General features: G+C 34.4%; 1 protein-coding gene across 1 annotated transcript in view; it reads right to left on the bottom strand.

Annotated features, from left to right (window-relative positions):
• Window positions 1-2,737: 2,737 nt before the first annotated feature.
• The window catches only part of ACTR3 (actin related protein 3), a 54,380-nt gene continuing 37,216 nt past the window's right edge, over window positions 2,738-19,901 (bottom strand). Inside the window, exons 7-12 of the mRNA XM_019731127.3 lie at window positions 17,979-18,122; window positions 15,426-15,599; window positions 8,761-8,853; window positions 8,435-8,560; window positions 5,070-5,153; window positions 2,738-3,968 (exon numbers count right to left, since the gene is read on the bottom strand). Coding sequence (XP_019586686.1) covers window positions 3,873-3,968; window positions 5,070-5,153; window positions 8,435-8,560; window positions 8,761-8,853; window positions 15,426-15,599; window positions 17,979-18,122 — 717 coding nt within the window. The 3' untranslated portion in view covers window positions 2,738-3,872. The remainder of the gene's footprint in view (window positions 3,969-5,069; window positions 5,154-8,434; window positions 8,561-8,760; window positions 8,854-15,425; window positions 15,600-17,978; window positions 18,123-19,901) is intronic.

The raw sequence follows: 19,901 nt of genomic DNA on the forward strand, positions 1-19,901 counted from the left end.
TTAACAGAACAATATTTTTATTTTTTTTTATTTTAGGTGTTTTTCCCCCGTTGCCATTTTTTCTGTCATTCATTTCTATCTGTTACTTTTTTACTGACCTTGTGAGCAGGGGAACAATGATAATACAATTCTAAATTCAAATAGGTATTATCTATTATCAGCTTCTAAGTTCCAAAATGCATTAGTTAAACTGGGTTATGGCATGGAGAATACTCAAGACAACCACCGATTTTAATTTATTTTTGTTACGATTCTATCAAGACCAACCAGGTTATAATGACAGATCTGGTATGCTGAAAACCAAATTATGTGAAAGATGAATGAACATTTATATAGCACGGAGGAGTTATAAACAATGAGTAGCAGAAATCCTTTCTCACTGAAGTCTAAAAACTTTCCAGACCCTCCAGCAGATCTAAACATTCTTGCTTACAGTCAATTCAGATGTGGTTATGTACCTAATTAGAAAAATACTTATTTCAGGATTCGCCATGCAAATTCCCCCTGAATTCTCAGTAACAACTCTGTGCTTGGCCAATTGTATAGACTGAAAATGTTCTGACACAGGATTCCAAGCTGAGGGGGAGAATGTTTCACTCCCAGGTGGCACATATTTTGGACTGTGCGTTATTTTAGTAATATATTTAGTGGCCATTAACCTAAGGTGCAAATCTGGGTGCTAACAGTTAAGAGACTGCAGTGGGCTATCCAAGAAACTCAAGCCTGGTGCTTATGAACTAAGCCTGGTGCTTATGAACTACAAAGGATCAGGGAGTAGGGGTCACACAAGTCAAAGCTGGGCTGGTAACAAGCACTGGACTTGATTACTGACATATCAGTCCAGTACTTGAAGGAACAGCTCTCTTTACAATTGTATGAGTAAGTTTCTACACTTCCTGAATAATGTTATAAGTACCCTGAGACCATCTTTAGGGTTATCTGAAAGAAAGTTTCTATTTATATGGATATATTCTCTAGGGACTTCTCTATAGCAATTAAGTAAAGAATAAGGACATAACAACCTATGATTGCTCTAGTTCATATTACAACTTCTAAAGATATTTCTAGAAATAACAACAACAGTTATTTCAATCTGTTAAAACAGCCTCGAAAATAAACCATTCAATTGTACTGGGCGACTTGAGTAGATAACTGCCTTACCTCTTATCGGTAAGAAAGACAGATCAGAACAGGGTGACGACTTGCAGTATATGCCATTTACTAATGATTAAGGGTTAAGTTGTGATAACTTGCTTAGCTTGCTTAAAGAGTAGACATCAAGTTAGATAACCAGCATCTGTTTTATTTCTGTTCATCAATACTTCCAATTGATCAAAGCCGTATTAAAAAGGAGACAGCTGGGTTATATTCTCAAAACTCATAAAAATTGCATTGTTAATCCAGATAACACTGCTACCTTGTATGTAAACTTAAGGCGCAGAAATTTGAAGAATTTGTCCATTATTATACAAATGTAATTCCCATGTTTTAACAATAACAAAAAATCAAAGTTGAATGAGTTGTATCATCAATTAGTAGAACCACAATAAATATTCCAACTACTGGCCTCTGCTTGTTGTTTTCCAATGTACCATGCTCATACAGCCTGACATCAAATCAGTGTTACAGATCTGAATTCATCTTGGCCAACCAAAGGAGCTATAAATTGAAGAAATGATATGCAATGATAGGAGAGATGCAAAGAACTGAGCATTGTTTCTATATTATAGCTCACTCCTATGAAAGCAGGGCAAAGGGGGCATCAGGAAACATACAGGAAAGGTTGGAATCTTCTTGTTTCCCCAAATAAATGTAAAAGAATTTTTGACCTTCACATTTTTATATCAAAAGTTAAGAACATCTTTATTTAAGTATGCATGAGATTGTAACCTGCAGCTTTGTAAATATGTCTTTTGAGCTTATTCATTTACTATTCAACCATCCTAGGTAGAAGAGACATATTTATGACAATGCTAATGATACTTTATTGAGCCAAAAGGATGAAATCTTTAATGCTTATCAATTTATTCTCTTTCCAAAGATATTTGCAAAAGCAAAGTGCAGAACAGCATATATAGTAAACTCCTATTTATGTAAAATAAGAAAGCTATATTCATTTCAATATGCACAGAAAATTACAAGGACACATCAGACATTTCTAACAGTGTAATGATGAGAAAATGAAACAGGCTAAGGTGGGAAAGAAACCTACTTTCACTATTTACTCTTTGGTACTGTTTGAATAGTTTTTTAAATAATGTTTATGAAATACTTTCTCAAGTAAAAAGATCTTTGATACTGATACCACTACTACTAGTACTACTACTGCTACTACTACTACTGAGTTTGTTCTTTATTCCCACACTCAAAGAATTAAGATCCACATAAATAATTTTAAATATCCAGATTCAATCTAAATATAAAATAAAGTTTACTCCCCAATTCTATCTTTATATTAAAAACAAACAACAAAACACTTTGTTCAACTTGTGGGTAGAGGTATACTAATCCTATGTGTTATTTTCATGGATAACGAAGTTCAAGTGTTCACTGGTATTATTGCTTAAGCTCTAAAAAGCCTGTAAAACATTTGCTGCCTTAGTCTTTTATAAATAACTAGTAAAATTTCAAGTTCACAAGAAATTTTCTAACACTATTCCAACAGAAACAGAAATCATATCAAAATACATAAACACAAAGAATGACACTGCTTCTTTAAAAAAAAAAAAACATTAGAAAAGGTAATTCAGTTTTAATTTATTTTCATCACTTTTTCTTCATGATCCAGGTATTTTAAAATGCAAAGAAAAGTAACTTTCCATGATATGTCAGGGACTGGCACTAAAAAATTTTCAGACTGCAATGAGTTATACAAATGAAAATATCAAATGGAGATCCAGTTATCAAAATGAAAGCACTCAACATATTAAAAGTTCACAATTATTTGTTTAGAGCACATAAAAAAGTTAGCTTGCTAACCAACTGTTGTGATTTTAAAGAGCTATTGCAGAGATTTGAAGAAAATAGATTTATTGGTTAACTTATAAAGAGATTAAAGAGCTTGAAACACGTATTAAAAAGAAATTTGTGCCTTTATTAGAATGGCATCAGGCTTTAAATATACCAATTCTGGTAATCAAATTATTCATTTTTTTAATACGAAATGACACTACAGAACTGCAACACTGGTCCAACAGTCTTGTCTTTACTTTTCCTTCAAATCAACAAACAGAATGCGAGTAATCAGAAAGCACTAGCAGGCATCAGTTAATCCAAGATACTAGCTTCTTAGTTCCAAAGCACTTGCAAAGAAAACCACTGGGGCAGCACAGGGGATGGAAGCAACTCGTAATAACTGGAATCCCATGAGCATGTATGTCAAGTCTCATGAGGCTATTTTTTCACTTTATCCTTTACTTGGTCACTTTTTTTGTACTCAAATACTAGTTTTTCTTTGACTTTGTTTCCCCTCAAAGTATAAAAAGTATGAAATATAAACAAGCTCTTGCACTGCACACTTAGAAGTGTACAATTCAAGCATTATAGAGCTATCTACATACTGATAAATCCCATCAAATCTCGGATAATTCAATAATATACAAAATATCAGGGCACAGAAAGAACTAAAACCCACTTCTTTTTGATACACATAAGATTCAAATATTCAATCTAAAGAAAAACACTTACTCATTTTGGCTCTCCTCTACATTCGCATGTTGATATACTTATTAAAATATTCCTGTATAACTATGTTTGGTCTTATTATTTCAAGTCAGGTTTAAAACCTTAAAACCAGCCATTCAGACAAAACAGGTAATCAGAAAGATTATTTCTTCCCCACCTCCCTAACCCCAGTAACTATGAAGTCAGTTTTACGACATGACTCCAAACACTGGATTGTGACGACAAATGCTAGGTCCAATTTCTTCATAATCCTTTTTGGTGTGGCATACTTGGTAGAACTCAGGCTGAAAATAAAAACATATTTTTATACAGGTCAAAAAATCTATCAATTTTCAACAAGCTTAAATTTTTTAATCTAAAATGTTCATTATTAGTCCATTCATAATACTTGAACAAAACTTCTATCATTCTAGCAATCGTGACTTAAAATCCCCTATAAATCTGAGAATTAAAAAGGAGCATTTAACTCATGTTCCTCCAGACCCTCCTCGACACCTGTTTGTTGTATAATTTTGAAATTTTGAGGAATGAAGAGTTGATTCTCAAATGCCCAGACTACTCTAGGAGACTTTCCCAAATTGTACATTGAATCAATAATCTAAAGCAGCAGCATTAACCTGAAGTACAGGTAAACCAGTCTTAGTTATGCTACAGAAACAGTGTAGATCAATTTGCTTTCCTCACTCAAGGTCTGGTATAGACGGACTATTTGATTTCTGTCTGTTATCTCTCAAATGGCAAAGCTACAAACTGAGCTAGGTTATATGGCACAATTGAAGACAAAATTTTAAGGAAGAAAATAACGATTATCTCTCTTTTAAAATGGTTTTAAATTCAAGGTCATATAATTTTCAGTAATTCAGATAAAAGCCCCTTCGTTTTATTTAATACTCTGTGCACTACGGGATAAAGTACCAATATTTACTAGGCTAATGATGTAAAAATATCTTTTAAAGGGGCTTTAAGATGTTTTGGTTTGTGGAGAGGGCTCATAGAATAATTCCCTTTACTTAGTTTAGAACATTGTACTTCCTATGCAATGAAACATTTATCTTAATGCTTTTAAATATTTGCACAGAAAAAAACCAATGACCTGATATCCATCTGTATTACCGCAAGGTTAAAAGAATTTTTCCTACAGATAAATTTAAACTCTAAATGCTCTAAAAAAAGTCTCTAACAAAATGTCTCACAAGCAAAGTATGAACATTAAATCCAAATGACTTGCCCTTTTAAAAATACCATGCACATATGTATTCAATTTTAAAACTTTAAAACATTTAAAGAAAATTTCCTTGTTCATCTAAATTGTTTAAGTATTGAGGGATTCTTCTATCTAAAAATAAATCAAATTACAAAATAAAAGTAAGCTTCATCTCATTTACCGTGGAAGCCAGCATCGATCCTCCAAACCAAACTGCATATCGCTGCATGTGGTGTGTGATGACTTGTACATCAATAGGTTTTGGCTAAAAGACATAATAAATCCAATTCAATAGTAAATTAAAGTAACAGTTTCTGTATCATTTAACCTTCAATGTACATGTACATACACAAAAACGTACTGTTTCACATACTCAAAAATAAATGAAACTTTAAAGACGTGGAAGGCACATAAGGCAAAACAGAATATAGCAAGAAAACATTAAGCTTATTTTATTTTTTTAAAAAACATAACCACCCTGAAGTTGGGGAAGGGACTAATCCAAGTAATGTGGGAACACACTATTACGACTGCCACCCTCAGGCTTAAGATACAAACTAAGCAAATATTAAATTCTATAATTAGTAGGCCTATTTCTCAGTTATGGATAAACAATTCTGAAGCTACTACATACACATATTCCAAGATTGATCAAAAACGTAAATACATTGTAGATAACAAAAACCAGCTTTCTCGTTGTCAGAGAAGGGCATTACAAATATGGAAAGGTAGAAGGCTAGAATGAACCTTCTGGTATTCTGGAACCAGCAGTATCAGTACAAATTCATAGCTTATAATTTATATAGAGAACTAGATATAGATGTTTACACACGTGTACACACACACACACACACACACACACACACGTTCTGGATCACCAAGAAAGCCTAGGAGCAGTGACCCCCCCCCACCCCACCCCACTCCAGTAGCAACGAATATATCTAGTGTCCAACAGTTGGTTTCTAGCATTCTCCACTAAAATGAACAAGGGTACCTTGGAAAAAAAAAAAAGAAAAAAAAAGGCTGATTCCTAGACTGGTGAAGAAAATGTACAAGATGAGCCTGGAGTATGCTGCTGTTCCAGAAAGTAACAAAATGCTTGAAGAATACTGGGACCACATCAAAAAAACCTAGAAGCTACCTGCAGTGGCTTCCACTAGCTCAATCTGAGAAAATCTAAGCATCAAAATTAATGATATTAATAATATATTGGTATGAAATCACAATGATATTAATGATATAGCCTATAGGATAATATAAGGAAGGAGGAAGGAGGCAGGGAGGGAGGAAAAGAGGGAAGGAGGGAGGGAGGGAGGGAGGGAAGGAGGGAGGGGGAGAGAGAGGGAGGGAGGCTTTTCCATTAGTAAAATGAAACTAAAAAACATGGAAGAAATGATGGAATTTGCCAAAACTACCACAGTAATAACTATTTCAGGAAACAAAAATGGACGTTAAAACCACTGGTTGAAAGTTGGTAAGAATCAGGATAGTTACATGGTCTGAAAGTATATCCCCATAAGATTCGTATTAAAGGAAAAAAATAGCACTTTATGGTAGAAAAACGTGGAAAACACAACTTTAACCAAGCAATCTAAATTAACATATGGGACAAATCATATCATGTGTCTAGTGATACAATGCACTAAAAAAGATACATCACTTCTGTGGTATCACTGCCAAAAGTGCATACTCATGAGGAAACATCAGACAACCCCAAACTGAGAAACATTCAGCAAAACAAATGACCTGTACTCTTTAAAAAACATTATCGCTATGAAAGACAAAAAAGACTGAGTAATTGTTCCAGATTGAAGGGACATGATAACTAATTCAAACATGTGAGATTGTGGATTGGATCCTAGACTGAAAAAAAATAATTATTTTTCTCCATTTGATATAAAAAACAATAATGGGAGAACTGATGAAATTTGGATCAGGTCTATAACTAGATAATATATTGTATCAAGATTAATCTCCTGATATTTTTAAATGTAATATCCTGTTTTTAGGAAACACACACTAAAACATTAGAGGTAATGGGCCATCATATACTCAACTCATTCTCAAACAGTTCAGAAAAATAAAAATTTTGCATGTATAGGTATGTGTGTTATTTGTACATATACATATATTTATAGAAAAACAAAAATAAAAATAAAGTAAATATAAAATTTAACATTTGGGGCATCTAGATGAACGATATATAGAAATTTCTTCTACTAGGTTTTGTAACTTTTCTGTAAATGTGAGATTATTTCAAAATAAAAAGTTTTAAAACTTATAAGTCATAAAAAGATATGGTTTATTTTTTATTAAAAGAAACTATTTGGTTGCCATTAAAAATTAGAGTGAAAAGCAATAAAGCCAGATTTAGATACAGATACAGAATGACATAGGAAGATCTATAAAATAACTGAGTAAAATAAAAAGGAAGGAGGCACCTCGAATCCTCCAGTAAACAAAATTTTCCCTATATGTAGATATGACAGTGTTGACATCACTGGGGGGAAAATTCCTTATTTCTTATTTAGAAATGAACCAGAAGCTTAAAAATATAAACATTTTTATTTTATTGAAATACTATATACTCAAAAAAATAGCATTTTTTTTTTCATTTCATGTAGCTGTGATGAGTCATTACAAACTAATCTACTTAAATATACTTTTTACTGCATTCCAAGGGAAAGGTTTAAGATAATCAAAATTTAGGGGCTGAAAACAGTCGGGTATCATGCAATTTCTCAACAAGCAGCAAACCCTAGAGTGTTGTATTTCACTTTTAAGTAATTTTGAATGACTATGGTAGTCTCTCGGAGCCCTCATTCTTGGTAATTTTCCAAGTTGAATAAATGTGTTTTATTTAGCAATGTATCCTCTGAAACAATTTTTTTGTTTTAATATCCTTTACTTAACAAGAATGAAACATCAAATTTACTGAAAATTGGTGTCATAAATATAGAAAGCAGACATCTGAGAATTTAAAATTAATTCTGATTTTTTGACAGTAAGCCCCAAAACTCCAGAACAAGTAATAGGAAGGTTATTTTGCTGAACCACCAATTTAATTTCACATTGTGCGGCTGCTATGGGGGAGGCTAGAGTCACTCTGTGAAAGTAGGCTTGACCACCCAACAGCAGCTCCTTTCTCCACTCTGCTTTATTGTCCTGCTATAGCGGTAAAATTTTGTGGAAGCAAAAAGAATATTATCCCTGGAATATACCAGGAATCTACTACACACACAGACACACACACACACAGACACACACACAAACACACATACACACGTTATCTATGAGAGAGATGTTAAAAAAAAAACTCTCACAGCTACAATATTTTCTAGAAATGTAGATAATATCCTAGAAAAATCAAACGACCAAGAATATCATGGACGTGAATCTATCATATTAACCACTTTCCATCAGAATACCTGACAGGTTCCTCTTATTTTCCTATATTAACAGCAAAAATTGGCAGACATTTCCCATCCCCATTACAATAATCAAGGCACCCTCAACCTTCCAACCAATAATTGAAAACAAACCAACCTTCAATCTACCACCACTCAGTTCCTCACTTAATTTCAGCCTGGCATCTACAGTTCTCTTCAAATCTCGTTGCAAACGACGTCCGAAGTCCCTGAACATGGTTGACCCTCCAGAGAGGACAATATTCTATATTAGTAGAGAAAAATAAATAAATATGACCTTTATTTAAAAAGAATAAAACATTTAAAGCTATAAGAAATGGTACTCGATCCTATTATATCCTTTTGAAGAGAGGTGTTTTTAAATTTAGTATTTATTCCACAATGGACATAAAGACATTTTTAAAAAGTATGACCTTGAATAACAATCTAGCTGTAAATACTGACCTTGTAGAGAGGACGTCTGACATCAATAGGACAATTCTGAATTACTTCATCTACAACTTCTGAGATAGGTTGAGTAAAGTCTGGATTAGCAAACTGAAAAAAGTAAGTAAAGTTGGATATATGATAGAGATTAGATCACTACTGACTTAAATATTATAATTAAAAATTGTTTTCAAAAAGTTATTTTTAACCTCATTCCATTCCCATAATGATTTAAACTGTCAAACAACTTTCTATCTCAAACCTACCCCCCTAAACAAGTGTTTAAAACAAAAAAAATCTGTAAAGTATGTTGTATAACACACCTTTACCTACCACCTCAAATAAACTCTACAACCTGAGAACCTGTCAACATCTTTAAAAAGATTTAATACCCAAAACCTAGACAGAAAATATTAATAAACTGTCAGAAAATATGTTCTATATTCAAAGTATTTTCAACTTGTTAATATAGAAACTGTAAATTCTCTACACAGTCCTTTGTTGGCCATACTCTTCAGTATTTACCTAAAACAGTGAGCGCGCACACACGATTAACCTTCCCATAATACTTTCCCCACCTTGAAGATAGTTTATGTGCTCTATATACCATGAGCAAGTAAAGGCAGGGATAGGGTCATTCATTGCTGTGCTATATATCTCTGCATCCTTCTCAGTTTTTAATTGAGGCTATACAAAAATAAAAATTTACAGAACCTTTGAATATTCACAAAGTCTGGATCCACCCACAGAAATTCTGATTTAGAAAGAAAATAAGTCTGATTTGAATATATCTTTTGAAAAAGCTCAGGGACAATATTGCTGAAGAACCCCAGATGACAACAAATAGAATGATATGAAGTAAAGCAACAAGCAATGAATATTTAGTAAACAATGAAGAAAAAAAAGAATTAACAATAAACAAATTAATAACAAATTGTTGGAGGTTATTCAATACTTTAGGGCCCCTATCAAGAATATTTTTAGTCTTTTTCTTTCACTTTAAACAAAAGGATCAGTCCTGCCTTTAACTGCTCCCTGCTCAGGTCTTCACATTACTGTGAGTGTCTATCAAGGCAAGAATATTCTTTCTCTCTTGTGAAAAATTTATGGAGAATACACCCAAGAGAATACATTAATCCAAATACTTTTGTCAAAAAATTTAATTTCCTTTAAAATAAAAACACAAAGTACCAAACTCATTCCTTCGAAAAACAGTTATTTCTAGTATTTGTGATGAATTTAGCAGTTCAAAAATAAATATCCTTACTCTTTCATACATTTTATCCTCAGTGTTCAAGTTCAGATGCCTACACTTTCATCTAATTCAAACAAAGAACAGAGTGACTCCTTCAAATGACAGGAACTATGACATAAATATCTAAAACTACAGGAGAAAGAATATTAAAATTCACTTGGGAAGTAACACAGTTCACATGATACAAAAAAACAGGTCTGTTCTCAGAAAACATGGTGAACTGAACAAGTATCTTGTTCTTTCTCTCTACTAAAAGCACTAATAAAGAAGTGTTTTTAAAAAGGCATAATCCCCAATGTATGGAAAGAACAGAATAGGAAAAAACAGCAACACAATTTGGTAAACTGCAATCTAGAATGTTATACCCAAACTATCAAACAAGTGTAAAGATAAAATGAATGCATTTTCAGACATGCAAGGACTTAAAATTTTCATCTTCCATGCACTTTTTATAAGGAACCCTATTAGCAGATGATCACTAACAAAATAAAGTGGGCTGTGAGAAAGAGAAAAATACAGAATAGAGAAAAATGGGATATAACACAAGAGAGTGGCAAAGGGAATCTCCAGAATGATGGTGAAGGAATATGACAGTTCTATACCAGGTGCAGGAAAAAACAGATTCAGATTGGGACATATCAGATGTGCTGGAAAACTAATGAAAAACTCCTATGCATCTGAATATCCTGAGAAGACAGTTATAAAACTGGTGTGGAGAGTTTAGAAGTGAGTTAATGATAATTATTTTAAAACTAAGCAAACAACTTATGACTCCATGGAAAACAGAACAGAAAAACATTTCATGTTAAACTACATGGCTCAGCTATGAGCAAAATTTGTGTTCACAAAAATATAAGCACTGAATTTTTACCTAACAAATTACAATGTAACTATAATGAAATTATAATGTAACCACTGGGATAAAAGGGTATGAAAGAGTACTGTTTGGTGGGGAGAAAAGGAGAAAAGAGGCAAATCATCATCTTCCATAATTGGAAGTTGATAGAAAATGCCTAAAACTGAAAAAACTTAAAAGTTGTAATACAACCAAAGCAATTTGCAGCTATGGAGGCAATCACCAAAAGAATCAATTAAAAAAAGTTTGAACTGCTTACCTTTAGGGGGGGAAAAAAAATAGGGAGAGAAGCATGCAAGGCACTCCTAGTTTTTATTGCAACTTAAATAACTATAATTTTAAATAATGTGCATGTATGTAACTGATTTTTAAGAACAACTTTGAAAAAGAGAAAGGTAAACATTTCTCATAGAAGAAATTACTTACAAGGAAAATAAAGCTATGGAGAGTCAGAGTTTTAAAAAACTTAACGAAGTATACTTGGTACATCAAACAATAAAGATTACTTAAAGAATGGAAAAAAATTATATATGAAACATTGGCAGTAAGATAAATTTTCATCCAGACAACTTTCCCTTTCCTAAGCAATGACATGATGACAACACATTTTATTTACATTATCTAATGTTTCAAAGTTTTTAAGACAGTCAAGACTTAGCTAAGGACATCTGTAAAGAGTATTCCACTCAAATGCTACCTCCTTTGAAATCCAATACCTCTCTTCTTCCATGCTGTTCTCTCTCTTGTAGTAATGATCCTATTCACCAGAACTCTGGGTCAGGATCGTCCACAATACTCTAATTCCTGTCTTCAACTTAGGGTTTTAAGGTTTTACTATCTCTCTTCAGCATTTTCAACTTCAAAACAAACAACTTATGTTGTGAACTCAAGTGACTTTAATTCACTTGTACTCCAGCCACTCATGGGTACATGTCATACAATTAGCCCTGACATCCAGCTACACGGTTATGTCTCTTTCCATCTTCTTGAAACCCCACTAAAATGGCAGAAGGAAATTAAAAGAAAAGGTAAATGGCCAAGGAAGAAAAAAGGTGGCAAGGAAACAATGAATAAAATATTTCAACACTGTTTGGAAAACAAGAAAGGAATATTACATCCTGAGTGCTTCCAGAAGGCATATTGGTAAGAAGTCAATCAATTTACCCTGCATAACCTTCAAAAGTGCCACAGACTGAAGGTACAAGAAACCACACAAACAAGGGTAAAACAAGGCTTTAAAAATAATTGTTAAAATTCTCAAACAGAAACAGGGAGACTCCTGGACGGCCAGATGGCTCAGTTGGTTAGAGCTTGAGCTCTCAACAACAAGGTTTCCAGTTCAATTCCCTCCATAGGATGGTGGGCTGTGCCCCCTGCAATTAAAGATTGAAAACGGAAACCGGACTTGGAGCTGAGCTGCACCCTCCACAACTAGACTGAAGGACAACTACTTGGAGCTGATGGGCCCTAAAGAAACACACTGTTCCCCAATATTCCCCAATAAAAATTAAAAAAAAAAAAAGTAAAGAAAGAAACAGGGAGACTCCCAGGTTCCGTTCCAGATCTTGTATAACCAGGCAGTTAATTACAACCTCCATAAATAAACCTCCATAAGTAAAACAAAGAATAAATGAATAGAAAATGATATAAACGAAGAAATGCGGCAAAAATTTAGGAAAAACTAAATTTTAAGAGGAAAAAAATAGTCACATTACACTACTTCCTCAAAAGTGAACATTCATTCCATAAATAGTATATAAATAGTATAATACTATTGATTTAGCCAATAACATATGGACAAGGCGTAGGGAAAAGAAGGTCTAGGAAAAAAATCAACTAATCAACTAACGTAGAAGTATGTTAGCAGATAAACCACTGATAAATCAAGAATCAGCAGTATACGCACAGTAGCTGGAAATCTGGATGTAATTACCCAGAGTAATGGCTAAGTAAGAGCTAGTGGCTGCCCTGCAGAACACAAAAAGGGTGGGAGAATGGGGTGGGGGTGAAGAGCTGCTCGTTTTGTTTTAAGCCTGTCAGTGTTGATTTTTAAAACTATGTGCATATATCCTTTTAATTAATTACTTTAAAAGCTGCAATAAAAAACAAAAAATGTGCTGTCTAAAAATCTTAAAACTCCCATATACTTGTCTGACCACAATGTCTTATCCTTCTGGTGCTCACTCCTTTACTCCTAATTTACAACTATATGCCAATTCGTCCTGATCTCCATTCCTGCCTGCATCCCTCACTACCTCTAAGTAATTCAGTCTTTCTGATACCCTCTCTTCTCTGTGCTGCAACACTTTAACCTCTGCCCTGTCAAAACCCTTTGTTTGCTACTTTCCCACAATTGCCTGGGTTGGGAGGCAGGGGATACAACACTACTGTGTGACTAAAAGTTCTGGGCATCTAACTTCAGCGGTGCCCCACTGTTAGCGATATAGTTACCCACTCAATTCTTCTCAATAGTGATGATAAGTCACTATTCTCTCCCATCCCTTAACCTTATATCCTATCTCTCTCCCAACACAACAGTTTGATTCCATTTCATGAAAAATAACTGAAACTGAACCCTGATCATGAACTTCCTCAGCTACTCGCCTGCTCCTCTAGCCTTCCTAGCTCCGCATTTTCCAGGCCCTATACTTAACTCCTTAGCTCTGTTAATGGAGTAACCCTTTTAAAAATAAAACTAATCTCGGCCTTATTCTTTCTATTGACTTCTTACCAGTCCCCAGTAACCACTATGCTTTTCTTTCAGAGCCACCTCCCAGAATATCCAGTCGATTCCCGAAATTTCACCTTTCACTGATGCAATAAGCTGTCTCTATCACACCATTCCATTGAAATTGCTCCCCAAGAACTGGAATGTTAAAAACCCGTGAGTACTTCTCCAGTTTTTTCCATTACCTCACTATAGCAACTGGCACTATTTATATTGAACCTCACTCCTTGAAAACATTCAATACTTTTAATGTCAGTACCACAATCCCTTGGCTTGGCTTCTCCCTTCCTGTATTCTTGAGCATTGTTTGCAGGCTCCTCTTACTCTGCCTGTCCATAAAGTGTTAGTGTTCACTAGGGCCCCCCTCTTCCCCTTTTTCCCCTCTCCACATCCTTTCCCTGACCAATTTCTTCCTTTGCGCCATGGGGTGATGACTTCACATCTATCCTTACTCAAGAACACACAACCCAGTTCAAAACCCTTGGAATCCAAGTGTTCATTTTGGAACCTTTTTAAGATGCATAATAAACTCATCTCATGTTTCCACCTCACCTATTTTCTTCCCCTTCCTTCTCTGTTCCTAATTTCAGAGGACGGCACAGTATCTAGTTGCTCAAGTTACAAACCGGGGAATCATCACAGATTCCTCATGTTCTTACTCCCCTCGCATCCAGGCAATCGGTAAGTCATGTTGATTCTATTAGTTTTCTCTCACCTCCTTTTTCATTCTCATTGACCTACTGAAATTACTTATCTTTCATCTGAAAAACTGCAATAAACTCACCTGTTCCCAACACAGCTCACACCTCTGTTCCAATCTACCCAACCAGTGCAGTCACCCAGTGACCTTTCTAACACCATACATAAACCTGTGTCATTTCTATGCTGAAGTTTTCTGCACGGCTACAGAAACCAGTAACTCCTTCGTATAGTGTATTAGTCTCTCATGAACACCAATCTGGATCTATCTCCTACCACTCCTTTCCTTTATACTTTTATTATCTTGCTCTCTCATATCTCAAACCTGTACCCCGCTTACCCATCTGCCAGAAATACATTCCCCCAGCATTCCTGACAAACACACAATCATCCTTTAAGACTCAGTTCAACTGTTATCTCCTCTAGTTGTTTTTCTAGTTCTCCCAAGTAAACTTAGATGCTCTTGTTCCTATGCCCTCACCAGATACACATGTCCATTAAAGCAACCATACTTGTTCATATATTCATCTCTTATTCTTTAAGCTTCATAAAAGAAAGACAAGTTAATTTTTGACCATGAGAATTATATCCACTTACTATTTGCTGAGTGAATATAAACAAGAGTAGGCATATAATGTTAGTTATTCTACTAATAAAGTTAAATTTCTTATATTAAGTTACTAGAACTTTTCATTATGAACGCACATATTTTTCATTAACTTAATACAGCCTACATGTTACTAACATTTCATAGAGACAAGACTATTTTGCTAATAAATATTTTGCTACAACAGTCAATTGACAGTCTTTGTATAATGGTCGTTTTACATGGGGGGAAGAAAGGGAGTTCTAGAACCCTTCCCAAAATATTTTATTTAAATGATTATAAATTTTAAGGGCTGCCCTCTTTTCATGACCCCACATAAGCCACAAATATTAGAGACAGAAGTTTCATTTTCCTAAATATATGAAAAATGTAACTTTAGCCTGTTTTAACACAAGCAATTATTTTTCAGAAAAAATATGACTCAACTATAGCATTTAGTATACAAAATAAAGTTCCTGAGATTAACTCTCTGAATGTCAGAGTTGATAGATATTTTCTGCTAAATATTATAGAACAATTCCATCTTTAAAAAAATTACCTCTGGATGAAAAAAGATTTCAGGTCCCAAGAATCTCTCATAACCAACATCAATGGAAAATTCTTTCTTTGAGATAGCATTGATTCCAGTATACTGTTTAATCCACTTTGATCCGTCTGTGTCATACTTGTTAAATTCTTTTACTAAATCTGGGCAGACATAACTATAGCGCTCCTAGAAAAAAAAAAAAAGTAGTATTTTCCTCTTGTTTTAGGAAAAGTAAAAAAGGATGGCATGTTTTCAGTAAACTAGAAACAAATTTTTAAACTCTTCAGAAAATAAACACAGGAAATTCATCTGAAAAAAATTTTGTCAGGATATTATAATGTGTAGTACAAATAAACAGCTCATCTCCAACACATAATTCCTGACTCCATACATGAAAGGAGTATGATCTGACAGTCAAGTTCTACTATTTTAATGTCACTTTGTGAAAATTTTCATTAATGTCATCAAACATTTTACCATTTCAATAATTAATGGAGTCTATATTCTAGAGAGGAAAAAGCATAAAATACACACAAAAGTGAAGAATAGTTAATAGATGATATATCCACACAAATTACTATATAGATCCTTAATATTTACCTGAAACAAAACTGATTAAGTTCAGAGTAAATAAATAAAATAAAAAAGGCTGAAAATATAAACTACTCTTTTTCACCGTATTACGTGCAATGCTGAATTGTTGCGTATTTGGTTATATGTCCTAAGTAAAAGTTTTCATCTAAAATGCAATTCAAAAATGTTACGGGTTATAACATCCTATTGGCAATTTATGAACTCCCGGTTGCAAGTCTCATATTTCTTTTTAAAGAAAAATGCAGGGCCGGCCCGGTGGCTCAGGCGGTTAGAGCTCCATGCTCCTAACTCCGAAGGCTGCCAGTTCGATTCCCACATGGGCCAGTGGGCTCCCAACCACAAGGTTGCCAGTTCAATTCCTCGAGTCCCGCAAGGGATGGTGGGCTCTGCCACCTGCAACTAAGATTGAGCACAGCACCTTGAGCTGAGCTGCCTCCCGGATGGCTCAGTTGTTGGTTGGAGCGCGGGGCTCTAAACCACAAGGTTGCCAGTTCAATTCCTCGACTCCCGCAAGGGATGGTGGGCAGTGCCCCCTGCAACTAAAATTGAACATGGCACCTTGAGCTGAGCTGCCGCTGAGCTCCCAGATGGCTCAGTTGGTTGGAGTATGTGCTCTCAACCACAAGGTTGCCGGTTCAACTCCCGTAAGGGATGGTGGGCTGTGCCCCCTGCAACTAGCAACGGCAACTGGACCGGGAGCTGAGCTGCGCCCTCCACAACTAAGACAGAACAACAACTTGAAGCTGAACAGAACCCTCCACAACTAAGATTGAAAGGACAACAACTTGACCTGGAGAAAAGTCCTGAAAGTGCACACTGTTCCCCAATAAAGTCCAGTTCCCCTTCCCCAATAAAATCTTAAAAAAAAAAAAAAAAAAATGCACATTTCATATACTTTTACATATCAAGGATCCCATCTAAGATAGATATAAATATTATTGGTAATCAAACAACATAAAGGAAACGTCAGAAAACAAAAGACGATTTGATTATGCTACATTAGGTCTTCTTTCTCCAATCCTTGGAGGTAGGAATTACACAGAAATGATGATCCTTAAAAGACATTCAGACTGAGCATCAGTATTCTCTAGAACAAATTTAAATCCTTGGTGTTTTTGTTACTTTTTTATACTCCACAGATTTTTACAAAGATAGTGCTCATATTAACTTTTTACATATTTAATATTATAGCCACCAATGTGCAGTGACTTTTGGCAGCTACATTTAGTAATTTCTTTACTACCTAGAAAGTAGTAAATTCATTTTCATTCCTAACCTTCGAAGAGCAAGGAAAAACCTGTAATTATGTAAAGATAGACAAATTAATGAAGTTATTTTTGCCAGAGCAGTTTTGCTTTTACATATTCAAAACATGTGAGAAATCCACTGAAATTTTTTAGGTATGTTAACGAACAATAAATTTTACAAAGCAATGCTAAGTATTTCTATAGTTTGTATGAAACGTTGATATAATAAAGACTTACACAGCGTACAAATTATTAAAAGAACTTACATAGGCTTCACATTTTTCTATTTGCCATATCACTTGAGCCAACTATTCTATAACCAAATTATTCAATTATATCAAAAAAAATTTGTAACACAAAACTGTTAGGATTATCATAAGGAATTCAGTGAAAAACCTGAGATGTGAGGACTCTGAAGTGAACCAATTTATTTTTACGAAAGGGAATAATCACAAAAATATATATTAAAGTCAACTGGTATAAATGTTGTTATATGTCGGACCTCCTAAATGTGAAATGTAGAGAGAACAGGCAAAGGGTCGATAATCCCCCAAAATTTCCTTACAAGAAATACAGAGAAACATAGATATAATTAAGGGTAACGATTCGTAACCAGCTAACAAGTGTTTTTTTTTTAAGTACTGTTCTAAAGAATTTTTCATGTTAATATTATAAATTTGATTTTAATTTCTAACTCAATTACACTCTCATCATTATTTTTTACCTTTACTGCCTTAGCAGTTTCCAAGGATTGCTCTGGAGGGATTCCTACTTCTCGGTCTCTCAGCAACTGCTGAATAAAATACGTTATATCTCGTCCTGCGATGGGAATGTGCTTAATACAGCTGCCAATCACATACCCTTCAGCCTAGACCAAAAAAAAAAAGTGTCAAATTTACCATCAATGTTTTCAAAATTAATATAACCTAAATAATTAGCCATTAAAGACCTATATCTCAGGTTAGTGTATTAGCATTCTCAAGTATTATTTTATCCCAGGAGAATTCTTCCAGTCTTTATCCCTCAACGATATTCCTCACAGTTTGCTTATCATAAAATTTATAATAATTATGAACAAGAATGGCTAGCAACTTACGCACAGACATATTCTCCCACTGATAAAAGAGTTTATAACCAAGAGTAAAATGATGTAACATCACAGAAATAATGATCTTCAGAAGTATGAAATGTTTTAGATAGCAGGCTTTGATGAGATATGATTTTTTAATCTTTTATAATTTCAATAAAAATTTAGACTGCAATGTAGGAAAGTTGATCATTAATTCACAAAGTATCATTTTCCTAATGAAGCAGGTACCAATGTCACAAGTCTGAGACATTCCATCATAATGCCAAATAATTAAATTCTGCAGAATGAGTTCACAAATGTACTGATCTAAGTCAGAAGTACAAAAAATAATGCAGCAAAACTAAATGTAATGCATTAACAAAGAATATCAAGGATGTCTTGATGTACCCATGAAAGAGTATTAGGGATTGGATTCATCCTCTCACCTTAAAGATAAAACAGGACTAATTATATGAAATAAAGGTTTTCAGATATTGGAAAACAGGCAGAAGAAGGTAGTGATCTCTAAGAGAAGGGAAAACAAACAAGGAAAGTGCTACAAACATCTCATCTCACAGCCTAGGGAAAGTTCTCAGGCAACAATAATGGGGAGAACCCAGAGTCTGATGGTCTCATTAAGCTGAGGATACAGAATTTAGATTTCAGGCAGCTCAAGGTGGCTGCAGTGTGCAAGTAAGACTGCTAACGTGGAAAAGGCTGCATTAAGAGAGAGCTCTGGAAATCTGAAGAGTTACCACTTTAGCTGACTAGGAATCATCACATGCATGTGAGAAAACCATCAAGGCCAGAGGAAAAAAACCTCTGCAGAGGAGTGGGCAGCAATTCCTAAAGCTCATACACAGCTGGAGTAGTTTCTGTTCCCATTAGCCAGAGTTGAAAGACCTCAAACATACAGCGCTGAATTCTAAGAATAATGCCTCAATTCCGGGGACAAAGGAGGCCTAAATAAAAGGTTGTTCAGGCCATGCTTTATAATGTTTTAAAGGAGACCCTGAAAGAATCAAACTGATTCCTAGGAACTTAATTGTGTCCCAGGAAAAAAACTATTTAAGGATATTCTGGAGTCCTGGGAGTCCAAAAACCCAGTACATAACAATGTGAATATATGGAATAGTACCTAATCAAAAATTATAAGTAAGGAACCAGGAAAATACAACCCCTGACCAGGAGAAAACTCAATCAATAGAGAACAAAACAGAAATGTCAAAGACATAGAATTAGTAGGCAAGGACATTAAAAGAGGTAATATAATAAAGACCATATGATATGATCAAGAAGATCAATGGAAACATGAGGAAGAGAGAAATGGAAGATATAAAAAGACCCAAACAGAACTTCTAAAGAGAAAAACAATCTGAAATTAAAAATACATTAAATATAATTACAGATCAGACAAAAAATTTTTAAAAAGTGAACTTCAAGACACAGAAATAACAACTACCCAAAATGATAGAGGAAAAAAGTTAGAAAAAAATGAACAGAGCTTCAATGAATGAGACAACTTAAGCAGCCTAATGTACATGTAATTGGAATTCCCAAAGACAAGGAAAGACAGAA

This window comes from Rhinolophus sinicus, chromosome 17, assembly GCF_057876585.1.
Source record: "Rhinolophus sinicus isolate RSI-liver-muscle chromosome 17, RSI-T2T, whole genome shotgun sequence".
Taxonomy (NCBI): domain Eukaryota; kingdom Metazoa; phylum Chordata; class Mammalia; order Chiroptera; family Rhinolophidae; genus Rhinolophus; species Rhinolophus sinicus.